At 31.8% G+C, this 16,130-nt stretch overlaps 1 protein-coding gene across 1 annotated transcript in view; it reads right to left on the reverse strand.

Moving 5' to 3' along the window:
• LOC123653694 (protein scarlet-like) overlaps positions 1-16,130 on the reverse strand; it is a 50,309-nt gene that overhangs the window by 21,637 nt on the left and 12,542 nt on the right. Inside the window, exons 4-5 of the mRNA XM_045589686.1 lie at positions 10,287-10,336; positions 4,675-4,811 (exon numbers count right to left, since the gene is read on the reverse strand). Coding sequence (XP_045445642.1) covers positions 4,675-4,811; positions 10,287-10,336 — 187 coding nt within the window. The remainder of the gene's footprint in view (positions 1-4,674; positions 4,812-10,286; positions 10,337-16,130) is intronic.

Consider the following 16,130-nt stretch of genomic DNA (forward strand, 5'->3'; position numbering starts at 1 on the left):
TATTTATAATAATTGTTCAAATTTTGGATGGTACAATTTTGAAAGTTAATGTTAATTATTGATCCAGCAGCTGTAGCAGTCGCGGGGCAAGCAGTAGAGCTCGTAGACGGAGTCGGAATAAGTTATTATATTCTTTTTCATATAATTTTCTAGATTTTTCTGGCAAAAGATTGTGAGTTAATTTTGTTGCCAATTCTAGAATATCCGGAGGCGTACAAATATCATCGTCGCTATCCATTTTTAACTTTTAATTTATTAAATTAAATTCACGCGTACGTGTATTGTCACAGTGATTTTGCCGCCATTAAAATCTAACCAATGAGAGCGCAGCTGCGCGCATGCGCGTGATGTTATAATGAAATTTTACGATATCGATGTGGATATTATACCATCATGTGAAATTGCTTAAATTGAGTGTTTTGTTGTCTGCGCTATAGCAGTAGTAATTATAAGTCAAGTATTGGAAACATAAGTAGAATATTACAACATTAGTGTAGATAAAAATACTTACGTAGTTCAAATCACAAAAATTACAAAATGACTTTTAATACTCTTCTTGTCACTTGTTTCAAAATAACTTTACGTTCACAGTAAAATGCAATCCGTTTTACTAGTCTCGGTAATCGTTGATCGTTGGTAATTCAAATTCAAAATTTTGTCTATGAACGCGACAAGTGCGCGTGGAATAGGAATCGGCACGAAAACATACGAAGCTTACCGAATGCGATCGGTTAATCGAGCGACGGTGGCAAAGCGCGCGGCGGGTGGGGTGATAGGAAATCCAAACCACATATTTAATTTTAGTGTAGGAATAGTAATGAATGAGATATGACGCACGCCTGTCTTTATTTTAATTTCTTAATATCGTAACTTTTCGGGGGAGGGGGTCTTTGGGGGGTTTTAACCCCCAAAATCATCCCCTGGCTACGCCCGTGATTTTTTGTGTATGATACATTGCGTTATTATTTAAATCATTGGTTACTTTATTACAATGATATTGAAATCTAAAAAAAAAATTGTTTCGCTATAAAATAAATTTGAATAATTCTTATGCATATCACATATCATAATTCTTACCTGAGCTTTATTATAATTCTTATATAATCACATATTTATTGCAATTTTTATATATTTTATAATAAAAGTTTATTTATTATTTAATAAATATAACTTAAACAGGAAGTAAAGACAACGTTGTTGTAACAGTATATAAAAAAGAGAATCGCCTATGTAACTTACAAACATTATTGACATTTTCTGAAAACCACAATATAAACATTGAAATGTTTATTATTAGCCGCTGACTCTACGAGAAAGGAAAGTGTGCGTGTGTGTGTGTGTGTAATTCACACATGGCAAAAGTAAAACTTTTGAAAAGTAGCCTACAAGAGGTTTTTTACACCGAAAATATAAATTACTGTGTCAAATCACTAATAATCTAAAGCAGTTTTAATTTATATGTAATGTTTAGAATATTAAGTGTAATGTATCTTCTTACTAATACTGACCGAGTGATTGATTGACGTGTGAGCATATCCTTAACAGTTGAAGCCGGAAAAAATGTAGTGGTAACTGAATATACGATATAAAATAAAAAACTTAAGTAGTTTTTTTGTCATATGATCTTAGTAGAGTGAAATAGACTTACATTTGTGAGAATTTTTTTTAAAAACATTTAAATCAAACAAAAATAAAGAAAATATAACATTACAAAAAAAGTATATAACTTTAATTAAAAAACGTCAACCCTACTACCACTACGAGCAGAGACTTACATCGTTAAAAATAAAGGAATGAATGGATGCTACTTTAAAAGTATTTTAATATTTTAATTTTTTTAATTCCAAATTTTCGAAACAAAATGGTATTGGACAATTAATGAAAGTAAAAGAAATCCACTTAAAAATTTTATCATTAATTTTGAATTTAATTATAATAATTTTGAATTTAATTTCTTTTTGACTTTACTCCGATATAATGAGCACGAAATATGAAAAGAATATAGGACATGTGAAATAGCGCTGGTCGTGACGCTTCACAGCGGTTTTAGAATTTATTTTATCGATAAAAAGCAAGCTTCAATTTATATTTTGAATTTGGTTGTTTTTTTTTTTTTTTTTTTAATTAAAAAATATTAGTATTGTATTAATTTAATAAAGCATTTTAATTTTTAAATGTCACGGTATCGTTCTTGAGGAGTAAACTTCAGTCTAGTTTCGGAGTTGTCACACATATACTATTTATTATTTAAATTTTCACAAGTTCAGAAAACAGGACAACGTCTAACGGGTTATATATGTATATAAAATTATTAAGTTTTAAGAAACAACGATTTTATAAACATTAAAATTTTAAACAACGTACTTTTTTTTGCTGCAAGCCGCACATAAAATATATTATGAATAAATTAACTAATTCAGACGAAGTCGTGAATATTAGTTAGAAGTTCTAGCCATATTGATACATATGAATGCTTGGCTAGCTTTTAATTGCGATAAAAGCTCAGGTAAGATTTTTTATAACATCACCTACCTGTCGAGATGACTCACAGGGTGTATGTCGTAAGCCTCAGTCCAATGTTTTCTTTGTAAACAACTACTTTATTAAGTACTATATTTAAATCCACCTCGTGCTCGTCAATGAAGTAGATGTATTTGAGAAATTTTACAGAACTAACACGAAATTCTGACACGTGTATGTATTTCTATAATTTTTTTACGTTTTTAGTTAATACATTCGGTTTATGTTTATTAAGGAAAAAAAGGAATATGCGTAGAACTTTTGTTCTATCTCCTGATTCATTCGTCTTACAAAAAAAAAAAAAAAAAATATATTAAAAAGGATAATTTTATCTGCTAACATTGTATCAACTATATTTAGTAGTGGTAATAAAAAATACGAGCATGTAGGTGTCAAGACGAACACGAATAGTTCGGTCAATGGAAAAAAATGAAAAATATCTTTGGTTCGTTCATGTGTAGACCCCATTTGTTTAGGCCAACTATGGACGGAAGAACTCAAGGCAAAAGGGACTAAGGCAAAGGTTACGAGTTCTTAAGCGATTCGTTTCTAAACCAAGATACAGACATTTAGCACTATATATATATTCTTTATTGCACTTTAAAATCATAATTATACATCATGTTTTATGACAACCAATTAAAAAAATGCGATAAGTGTAACTAACATTAGCGCAAGTGAATACGCGTGGGAAATCTAGACGTAATATAGAAATAATACTAACATTAAACAAGCCTATGAAACTGAAACCTTATGCGAGTAGCACGGTAGTACAAGTACTTGACCGATAATTTTATTTATGCGCCGTTCTCGTTATGTTACAGAATTACAGAATTATATTTATATCCTAGAATTCCTTTAGCTAGTTAAAATGTATATAATATTAAATAAGTGACGTAAATATTAACAATAGCTTTGAATAAACCATTAAAATAACTATACAGAGCCATACATTTTAACTCATCAATAAATGTCTTACACAAGTAATACAACTAATACACACCTCATTAAGACTTGTTTTTAATTGGCGTTAGATAGGTTATGGTAAATTTTATTTGATAAAATTGAGCAAGTTCCTCTGGTTATGTAAATATTAGCTAGGTATTTTTATCGTAGTCGGTGTAAGGAAACGTGTACATAATACACAATAAAATAGTGAAGCAGTATGTTCAGTCTTCAGTCTTTTTGCTTAAAGAGATATCTTTAAAATAATTTAAAAATATTATGATTTCGGCTAAATTTTTTTATATACCACAAACTGGCCATCGAGCTTACGGTCCACCCAATTGGTAAGCGTATGGATGCTTGCAACACAAGGAGCATCACAAGCGCATTGTCGACCCCTGACTTTCCAGGCGTTCTGGCTAACTAACTCACTACAGAAATAGAATACTACTTGACAGCAGAATTATTTGACTATGATCTTCGTCAAGGTTGAGGTTCTTCCTGAGTCGAGGAGCAAGAGATTTGAGAGGTGCGCAAGATATTTCTCGGTGCGCCCTACCGCAATAAAATATTTACGATAACACCTATCTTTGCGTGCTGTGTGGCTACGGGTGCTGTGTGGCTACGGCACCAAAGAATATAGCCACCCCCTCTCTTTCCGTGGGTGTCGTAAGAGGCGACTAAGGGATAACAAGGTTCCACTACCACCTTGGAGTTTAAGAAGCCGACTGATGGCGGGATAACCATCTAACCGCTGGCTTTGAAACACACAGGCCGAAGACGGGCAGCAGCGTCTTAGGTGCGACAAAGTCAGTCCTGCGGTCACCAACCCGCCTGCCCAGCGTGGTGACTATGGGCAAAACACATGAGTTCGCGCATTTTTGGCGCGAACTTGTGGAGGCCTATTTCCAGCAGTGGACTGCAATAGGCTGAAATGATGATGATAATGATGATTATCTTTACTTTTTAAATGACTTCAAAAACGAGGATGCTCTCAATTCGACTGTAAGTTTTTTTTTCACATGTTTGTTTCGTCATAACTTTATACCCATTACCGATTTTGATGATTTTTCTAATCGACAGCTGGTGCTTGTCGTGTGGTCCCAATTTTTCGTTTGGGCGAGATCTGACGAGTATATTTGAGTTTTTAAAGTCGCTTTTCCTTTTGCGTGCAAAAACTATTATCTAATATTAGTTACAATTTTTTACCATGATTGTAAGATGCTCTATGACTGTGAGGTTTTCAACGAAGAGCTCGTCTTGATGCATGTATCCGCTCTCCTTGTGCATGAACTCGTCAACAGGTAGCCCGTTCATCATTATCTCGCCGTCCACAACTGTCTCGTCTACAGCAACAAAAAGATAAAATGTTTTAATGTTAAAACAATGCAAACTTAATAAAATTAAAATTTTAAAATAAATCTTGTTAATTTGAAGCTACTTTTTTCTTTCTATTGCATAGTATTTAGTCTTCTTATTGCATAGCTTCGTTTGATAGTTACAGCTTATATAAGTAACAATAATTTTAAGGCCAGGCAATATTATTTATATACTCAGCTTAAACTCTAACTAACGTTTAATCAAAACCTAAATTAGTTTGAGCGCAAACAAACACCAGATGATTAAACCAAACTGGAAATTACGGGATGAAAAGTAAGCATATACATACACGAATATATACAAGTTAAGTTGGATGTATATAAAAATATTTATATATTCGTATTAAATAATAACGAATATTTTTTGTCGTTATGTAATAATGAAAATATTTTTGTTCGACTTCTAACTAGTCATGCATGACACACCAACCACTGCTGCTATAGTAACTGACATTTAAAAATTACTTGTTCCACACTTTACTCAAGATTACAATATTAAACACCTTAATTTTAGGCTTGCCACAAAAATATAACACATTATACGATTTTGTACGCAAAATGGGTATAATAAAAATAAATAAATAAGAAATAATATGATGCTTCCGTTTGTACGAAAATTGCCGAAGTATTTATATCAAAATTGACGAAGACTTAGCAAAACCATCAGCAATTGACTTTTGCAATAGCGATCGCAGCTTAGATCTCCATAAAAATATTTGTACATGTCATACAAATGTTTAGTGTGATCAATCCTCATTTATTGGTCTTGCTGTGATCACGACAAGCAATCATCGAATGTAATAAAAGTAGAATGACTAGAATATATTACTTTACTAAAAAGTCAATTTTTAATCATAAAAAAAGTCGCTATAAGTCAAGATAAACACAATTATTATATACAAATAGTAGGTATATTTTTTTAAATATATTTAAACATTTTAAGATTAGTTAGGTACTTAACCCGTTGGGTTGTAAAATTTTGAAGCTATTAGACATAAATTCACTAAAAATAGTAACATTTTACTGTTAATTCTATTTAAAAGGTCGAAAAATATTATCTATGAATATTATATAAATAGTTGGATGTAAGGAATTAATAATTAATTTTTGGCGAAGGCATGAACTCATGTATTTTGCCCATAACTGACTGCTATCTGTCTTCGCCCGCCATCGGTCGTTTTTTTAAGTTCCAAAGTGGTAGTGAAACTGTATTATCCCTTAGTCGCAGCTTACGACACCCACGGGAAGAGAGGGGGTGGCTATATTCTTTATTACTGTAACCACACAGACAAGTTTTTTTTAAAAAGGTCAAAAATATTGAATAAATGTAGGTAAATATCATTTAGTCTACGGAATTATTTTTGCATAAATAAATATTTTTCGGTTCGATTGTTAATGCATACCAAATTTTTGATATCTTTGAATAAAATTTATAGGTACTATTAAAAAAACTTGTATTCTTTATAATTAAGTAGTTACATTACTTTGGCACGTGCCAATAAAGTTTTTAAAATAACATATTTAAATTTTTGTGGATATTAATATTATTAGTAGTAGTTGTCCGCAGCTTAGTTCGCGCAGAAATTGATAACATTTTACATAGGTTAGTAGTCATAATTGACCAGCCCGTTGGCGCATTTTGTAGTGTGCTTTCTGTTTCGGGGATTGTGAGTTCGATACCTACCCCGAGTCTGGATGTAATATATATATATATATATATTTGTATATTTATATGTGTGTTATTTATAAGTCTATGTATAGAAAAAAAATGTAGCTATACCAGTCGGCGTATCATATTTATGGTTTTCGTGCGTTAGAACTACCAGACAGCTCGTAAAGCTCGCTCTCAGTCACGCTTCATGGAATAGTCCTTCGAAAAACAGTCTTCCCATAGGTTTCTCAAGCCATATTTAAATAATTTCAGTAATAAGAAGTAATATGCATTTTAAACAGAATCTCCGTAAACACTGAAATACTTATTAATGTTATATACAATGAAATCCCTAAAAATAAAATTTTGTGCTTCTCAAATTTTTACTTTTATATAGCATGAGAAAGTTTAAAATATGTTGAGGATTAAAAATTACATCAGGACTAAAAAAATCACATTTGATTATTTATTCGTATTTAATCACTAGTGCAAAAATTAGGTTTCATGCTTTAAATTAAAAGAAAAAATAACAGAAGGACGGATTGTATGACAAACACAAACTTCTAACCTCTATTTAACACAATTTCATGTTTGTCGCATAAAAAATAAGGACTTTTATAAAATCTTTCGACAGCCCTTAGACATCTTTAATGTGGCCTTTGTCTTGAAGTTAGTTTTTAGAGAATGTCTACTAACTGTTATCCATCTCTCTGCCGAATTTCAAGCTTGTAGCACAAAAAATGAAAGACTTTCATAAAAAAAGCCCTAAGACCACCTTAATAAGGTCCTGTCACAAAATCTGTTTATAAGGAACGTCTACTGAATATCAACTATCTCTGTCTATAACTTCAAGTTTGTAGCACAAAAAGTTAGGAATTTTTATAAAATCTTTCAAGAGCTCTTATACCTTCTCAATACGGCCCTGTTGCAAAATTAATTCTTAGTAAACGTTTATTAGCTGTCTTCCTACAAGCTTGTAACATAAAAAAGAAGGAGTTCAAACTTGTAAAAACCCTTAGACAACTTTACTCGGCCCTATCCAAAAATCCGTGTAAACTACCTCACTGCCAAATTTCATCTTTATACCTCCAGCGGCTTTCGAAATTTCGTGATAAGTAAATGTCCTAGCGATTATTTATTTTATTTTTTTATATATTTTTTTTTTTTATATAAGTTACACTGAGTCTCCCCAATAAGTTATCGTAGATACTTGTTGTGGGAATTACTCGCAACTTCCCAAGTCTTTAACTAAGATTTCATACAAACGGCAACAATATAACACGATTTTATAAAATATCGAGATAATGTGATTTTCATTAATATATAAAATTTATACTATCTACGTAGCTTAGCTGTAGTTATTTTTCTCCAATAATACATATTACTTATAAACTAGCTGATCCCGCAAACGTTGTTTTGCCATATATGTTATTAACCCCCTTAACCCCCCCCCCCCCCCCCTATAACTTATATATTCTCAGACCTACCCGATATGCACACAAAAGTTCATGAGAATCGGTCAAGCCGTTTCGGAGGAGTTTAACTACAAACACCGCGACAGGAGAATTTTATATATGAGATTTAAGTATAAAGGCTGTGCACATAGTGGTTTTAAGCGCCCCTGTGTCGAGATCCGTTTGCATTTTTATACTATTACAAATTTGTTGTTAGTCTCAGTTTTTGCAAACGAGTTTGGCACGTGGCCTCCGTCTTGTGACTTAATGTGAACATTTATTTGATTTAGTTGTAACTGAATATGTTGAACTATGTGTAGATCGATAATTTATTTTTTATAAATTATTGTCCATTTTTATTTCCACACCAAAATATAATATTTGATACAAAATAAACATCTAAAAGCACCTTCAAGCAATAATAAATAATGCTATTTTTAGCACTTTACCACATATATTTATACTTATTTTGGGTTTTAATTTTGTTTTTTTTTTTTTAATAATTTAAAAAATATATATTTTATTTTAAAATTATAAAAAAAGCTATTATTTTAACGTAATACACTGTAAACTAAAACTTTTAAAATGACTTTAGAAACGAAACAACACGTAATTCGAAAAAAAAATGTTTAAATATTCTTAAAAAGTTGCTAGAGCACTTAAAACAAATTAGTTGACAGTTAATTATTCACAAAAAAACTGTTAAAATAAATGATCACCTACATGTATACTGATATTACTAAATATTATGTCTTTGATTAAGTGGGGTAATTTATATTTTTTTATGTAATTATTGCTATGTCTTAGAATTATTCTTAAACTAGCTGTGCCCGCTGCTACGCCCGCGTCGACATCAGTGTGTCACAAAGTTTTACCAGCAAACTTCCAGTGAAACTCTCATCAAAATCGGCTTAGCTGTTCCATAAACCTTCCTCTTGAAGCCCTCTCTCCATTGGTGAAACCGCATAAAAATCCGTTCAGTAAATTTTGAGGGAATCGATTACCTACACTTTTGGGGACTTTGTTTTATAATACACTAACTGTTGCCCGCGACTACGTCCGCGTGAAGCGCGCGTCGCGTCGAACAAAATGGTTCGTTGAATTAGTCAGAATTGTGGTATAAAATAATGTAGTATAAATATAGTATTGTAGTGTAAATATGTTTAAAATATACTGCAACGATTTAGTTTTTAATATGGTTCTACGTAAATATATGCCACGGAATAGCGTTACGCACGCTCCTCCGTAACTGACTCCGTGACTATAGGGGTAAATAAAAAAATATTTTAGTAACGTAAAGGTTAGATATTGTATAAAAACTTTTTGTACTACTGTATGATCAATATAAATGTTTTTTGAAGACATAGGGTTGCAAACGCGATTATTTTCCTTTAAACCGTAACCCTGCTGTATATGTTTCATACAAACTATCAAACCCAATTAAACCTCCTTAGCGATGGAATATCGCAAAATCCGTTCTTAGCGGACGTCTACTAACCTACCTCTCTGCCAAATTTCATATTTTTTAATCCTGGATGGATGGGGACTATCCAGCGGTTTTTGAGTTCTTGTGATGAGTGGTCAGTGACCATTCTCTTTATATATATATATATATATATATAGATTACGATGCATTATTTGGACACCTCACCATCTATAGAGCATACATTTTAAATTTCAAGTTTCTTACTTAAAAAACATAGTACTTTGATACAAACTTCCAACACCCGTTCTATCCCCTTAAGGGTCGAGTTTCGTAAAATCCGTTCTTAACGAAAGTCTACGCCCGGAATAAAGAACCCGCCTGCCAAATTTCAAGTTTTTAGCTGTTATAGTTTCGGAGCTTTCGTGATGAGTAAGTCAATGTACCATCCCCCGTTTAAACCGAAATGGGAGTTGATTTCTAAAGATACATTATTTGGACGCCTCCTCACCATCTATAGAGCATACATTTTAAATTTCAAGTCTCGTATTTCACAAACATAGGACTTTCATACAAACTTCCGACCCCCGTTTTACCCCCTTAGGGGTCGAGTTTCGTAAAATCCGTTCTTAGCGGATGCCTACGTCTTATAAAGAGCTTACCTACCAAATTTCAAGTTTGTAGGTTAACACCTAACTATAACTAGTTTCGGAGATTTCGTGATGAGTGAGTGACCTTTCGCTTTTATATATATTATAAATTATAGATTACATTTTTTAAGCACTTTAGTACAAACACATCCTACTTCGTTGTTTTAAATTAGTCTTACCATGACTATTTTACGAGCTTTATAAGATATTTATTTAGATAAACTGAAAAGAAAATAACAAAAATTAAATTAAAATTTCACTCACCTGGACTTCGATGAGCTAATGCAGACATTAATGTAGTTTTGCCAGCTCCGCTGTAAACAAATTTAACCTGTGTATACGTATTTACTGAAGCGATTGCATACATAGATTCTATGGTACCGGGTCATTACTTAATCTTAACAGATTCAAAAAGTGCCTTACAGCACCTTTAATATGTACAACAGTAATTGGGAGAGCATGTTTTACGTATGATATAATAAAATTAATAAATATTATGTGTAGTAAAAACAAAAACAAAAAACACAGTGGGTTCACACTCACACAAGGCTAATTGGAAATAAAGATGTGGACTTGCTTGCAAAAAAGGGCTTGTGTACTAGGTATATCTTTTGATGAGCTTCCATATTTCAGTGAACTTACAATATTGATTAAGATAAAATGTAATAATATTTGGAACGAGCATTTTATATTTTTTTTTATAAAACCGTTCAACCTTCACTTTCGCCTACGGCATGGTTTTCTGGCGTAAAATGCAAAAAAAAAAAAAAAATTCACAGTCACAGCTTTTCGACTTCGATCCGGCCACATTCCCTTGAATAGCTTTGCAAACCTTTTAGGGAAAGCGCAGTCTGTAAAGTGTTCAGAGTGCGACCAAATTGAAGATGTTTAATCACATACTCGTGGAATGTGTGCGGGCCGAATCGGATAGACAGAGATTCATAACTGGTAACGATATTAATCGTGCCACGTGCTGTGTGGCTACGGCACAAAAGAATTTAGCCACCCTCTCTCTTCCCGTGGGTGTCGTAAGAGGCGACAAAGGGATAACAAGGTTCCACAACCACCTTGGAACTTAAGAAACCGACCGATGGCGGGATAACCATCCAACTGCTGGCTTTGAAATACACAGGCCAAAGACGGGCAGCAGCGTCTTCGGTGCGACAAAGCCAGTACTGCGGTCACCAACCCGCCTGCCCAGCGTGGTGACTATGGGCAAAACACATGAGTTTACGCCATTTTTGGCACGAACTTGTGGAGGCCTGTGTCCAGCAGTGGACTATATAGGCTGTAATGATAATGATGAACGATATTAATCTGCTTGATATATGTATAGTTAATGTAATATTAAGTCACCAACGTCAGAAGCAAAAATGTTGGATCATATTTATAATTTAGCATGTAAGCGAAGATAATTTTAGGATGTTTCCGCGAGGGTGTCATCTTCAATGTTTTAACAATCCCTCATTGAATATTTAAGAAAATATATATACGTATGTACACTTGTACTCTCAAATATTAAAAATAAAAACACACTCTTTAATAGATAAAATTCGCCGTTTCGATTAGATATACTTCATATTATGACGAACAAACAAACTGAATTGATTTGCTACGCATTTAGCTACACATTTTTTAAATTAACATACTGTACACGTAACTTAATTTGTGATTACATATTTTGATTATCTTCCTCTAGCTAAAAATTTGAAGTCAAATTATGGCAATTTTCATACAAACCCATTTAACAGTTACGATTTTAACGCGGTTTAGATAAAGAGAGATGATAGATCGGCGAAAATAAAAATATACAGTTTTAGTTTCAGTGTAAACTATTTACACAGATATAAATTGGATGAAATATCTAGAGAATAAATAACAATAGTTTATTAAACATTATACATATTTACAATTCACAACTTAAGAACTAAATATTTACAGGTAGTTTTGGTATAAATCACGTCCGCGTGGAATTGTGCCAAGAATGCTGGCAGCATTTCCCCGTTGAATCGCTATGCCGATTCTCTGAGCAAAAAATGCACCAGCCCTCTTGTCACCAGTGGAGGCAATAAGGCGTGGAGTTATCTCATTTAATTTTTTTTTAGCACTGCTAAAAAATTTTTAAAATAGATAACTCCTCGAGAATTGAAAATGTAACTGTTAGTTTAAAAATAATAATTTTACGAGGCGACGAGCGTCATTGATAAATTAATAATCACACAGCAAACTTAAAGAGCCACTGCAACTAAAGTAAACGTATCCCATCATCAACTTTTTGACCTCATTATCGTAATTTCGATTTAACGTTTATAAAACGTTTTTATACGTTGCAAACACAAACAAAAACTTCATTCTTATTGCATACGACTTAATTTGATAATACTTACTGCTATGTGTTTATTAATCAAACATCCTTAGTGTCTTCACGAGATTTATTAGTTTAATTAAACTTACATTAGGTACAAGTTTAATCCGACAGTCAGTGGGTGCTCTCTCTGTGATTCTACCGAAGTTTCTAGATTAATGTCACTATAAACTGTAGACAATATTTAACCATCGACTAGCATGTATATAACATCCTTCCCTTTTACATTATTTACTGCCATTAATTCCTCATCTTTTGCTGTTTCTAACACTAATTCTTCCTTTAATTTATCTTTCAATTTAAACGGTATATGCCTATTTCTTTCAATTTTTCCTTGCCAACCTTCTTTTAACTGAATATCATATTTATAATCTTTTATTTCACCTATCCCCTTGAAAACATCTTTATATTTCTCTAATAGTTCTAAGTTTTCTGTCTGAACATTGCTAATATTCTCATTATTTGTCTGAATTAATTAAAATTTTATTAAAGTAGGCAAACCTAAAATAGGTATATAATTACCTTTACAAACCTGGAATTCTATTTTCTGAATCTGGTCATTTATTTTTACTGATAATTTAATCTTTCCCAAAGTTTCTATTTTCTCATTACTATAACTAGTCAATTTACAATTAGATTTTTAAAATTTACTTATACCTAACCTGTAACAATCATTTGCGGATATTACATTGCATTGAGCACCTGAATCTAAAGCATCTTGAATTGTAAATTTCTTTTCAATTCGGTGAAGTATATATACTCATACCAGTTTCTTTCTAAATTAACATTACTAATAACAATTATATACATATGACTATCGTTGGACTCGCTTTCTTGAATAGCTTTTACAGTGTCTCTTGCTCTGCATTTTCGCGCAAAGTGGTTCATCTTCCCGCATTTCATACACTTCTTTCCATATGCTGGGCATCTTCTTTCACTGTGATGAAATCCACATCTCGAACAGTTAAACTTCGTCTCAGCTCGCTGTCCTTCTTGTTTCTTATTCTTCTCTGGATATCTATCTTCTGTATTTCTCTGTTCTGGTCTGTGTCTTGAATCTCGGTCTATTCTGGTATGTCTTCTCTTATCTGTTGGGTTTCTTGTTTCCCTTTCCGACACTGTTCCTTTTCCATTCTTCTTTCTTACACTCTGTACTGCACTCGTCCCTGGTTCGTTTGAAATTTTCTTGATTTGTTCCTCTGCTAGTTCTGCTGCTTTACATATCTGGATCGCTTTACTCAATGTCAGGTCACTTTCTCTTAGTAGTCTATCTTTTAATCTTTTATCTAAAATTCCTGTTACTATTCTGTCTTTTAACATTCTATCCAAAAGATTTCCAAATTCACATTCTGTGCTTAACTTTTTTATGTCAGTATAAAAACTATCAAAAGTTTCAACTTCTTTCTGGTTTCTTGTAAAAAACAAATGTGAATTAACACTTTCGTTTTTTCTCGGGATAAAATACTCGTTGAATTTACTTATCACTTTTTCATGATTGTAGGCCTCATGTTTAGCAAAGTCAAAAGTAGCATGTATGTCTTGAGCTTCCTCACCCATGCATTGTAATAATAATGCCGTCTGGACCTGACTGGATTCACTATTAGCACCTGACGCTAATCTATATATTTCAAATCGCTGCAGAAATTTTTTATATTCTTCCATGGACAGGTTTTTTAAGCCTGTAGAGGTTTTTAATCCCTTTATTCCACTTGATTTTATTATTTCTCTTTGTGCAGACTCCGCCATTTTGTACTTATCTTGTACGTCGTATAACTCAATAGAACCAGTATACAATTATTATTTTATTTCACGAACCTGTTTTTGTTTTTAATTTCGCAGCGCCATGTTATGTGTTTATTAATTAAACATCCTTAGTGTCTTCACGAGATTTATTAGTCTAATTAAACTTACATTAGGTACAAGCTTAATCCGACAGTCAGTGGGTGCTCTCTCTGTGATTCTACCGAAGTCTCTAGATTAATGTCATACCACAAACTATAAACTGTAGACAATATTTAACCATCGACTAGCATGTATATAACACTTACCGATGAATAATAAACTCAAAAAACTACTGAATTGATTTTGAATATTCTCGCGACAATAAAATCTACGTATCTACTAAGTGACTTAGGCTATAAGCTTATAATTTGGTATTAGAAAAAGGAACGGTCAAAATTGTGTACCTAATCAACGCGGTGATAACCGCGGGCGGAAGTTAAACGACTTGAAAAAATAATTTATGTTTTTTATATACAAATATAGCTGTTATACATGGCTGTGTTTGTAAAATTATATCGAGCCTTCATATAAAACAGAATAAACAAACAAGCTAAAATGAAATATAAATTTGAATACTTTTAGATTTAAAACCATCAAAAAATCTCCTACTAGCTTTCAAAAACGAACGTAATTTTTAAAAGCATTAAAAATTAAAGGAGATATTTAATTAGGTACTCGTTTCTATTAAGAGATGAGATAGTAAAATATTCCTTTTCTAGTAGTTCGAAAGAATTCCATACAAACCTTTTTCCTTATCTTATCCTGTTAAAAAAAAAACTCGCCTAAAACAAGAATCATCTTATTGCTTCATTATATTTATATAAGTAAATATCATTGTTTTATTCACAGCAATGTATTATTATTCAACATACCATCGTGTGTTGAAATCTATTAAGAAACATGTTAAATTTAGTTGTACAATATATGTTACCAAATATTGTGAAACTTATTCCATTCATAATGATTCGGTCAAACGTTAGTTAATATAATTATGTTAATTAAAAACCGATTAAAAGTATAAAAAGTATGAAATAAACGTTTATGTTTTTAAATTGTAATGTTACAAGTTAACATAATAATGCTTACCAAATTAACAGATTATTATTTATTTTGTTAATTCCTCGTTTTTCTATTTTATTGTTTGTAATGGTTATAAAAATGTACATCTATACTAATATTATAATTTATAAAACTGAAGAGTTTGTTTGTTTGTTTGAATTGATTTATTTTTACCTAAAATTAACGCAGTTAAAATCGCGAGGTACAGCTATAGTCACTGTTATAAAAATACGATTTTCGATATGCAATAGAATATATTTTATTTATTTGTATCTTTAAAAATAACGGCCTTTATTTAAGGTTTACTTCCATGTAACCTTCTCAAACGAAATATATTGATTCAATTAAAGATGTGGAGAAGAAGTGGACACTTTCACCTAGTTTCGAATTAAGATTTTTCTTGACAATACTATGGAAAATTTACTAATTATTTTCATACTGTATCTTCAAAATCGTCAATTACATAAATAGTTTTATTAAAAAGAAGATGTAATATTTGATTTTGACATAAGACTGAATGAAGCCTTATTTTTTAAATTTTGATCGAATGCAAATAATGTCTTAAGAATCCATCTAGCGAGACATAATTATACGTTTTATATGCAAATATATTCCATAGCTTTAAACATTATAATATGCTATAGGCTTTTAACATTTTAAGTTCCTTCACAGTTATTTATTTTAGCTTGATTAGCAGTGGTCTCTTTGTTGATGTTGATTTTATTAAACAGTAATTTAGATATAAATAAAATAATAATTCTACAATCATTTCTAGTTGTAAGGTTGTAAAATATGGGACGTCAATGGGTAAGGGGATCGTGAATGTAATGACTAGGATGGAGGAGGTGTCAAAAAATTGAAATTTTCGTGTGACATAATTTATGGATGGTCCCTACTAATGA

The sequence above is a fragment of the Melitaea cinxia genome, chromosome 5 (genome assembly GCF_905220565.1).
Source record: "Melitaea cinxia chromosome 5, ilMelCinx1.1, whole genome shotgun sequence".
Taxonomy (NCBI): Eukaryota; Metazoa; Arthropoda; class Insecta; order Lepidoptera; family Nymphalidae; genus Melitaea; species Melitaea cinxia.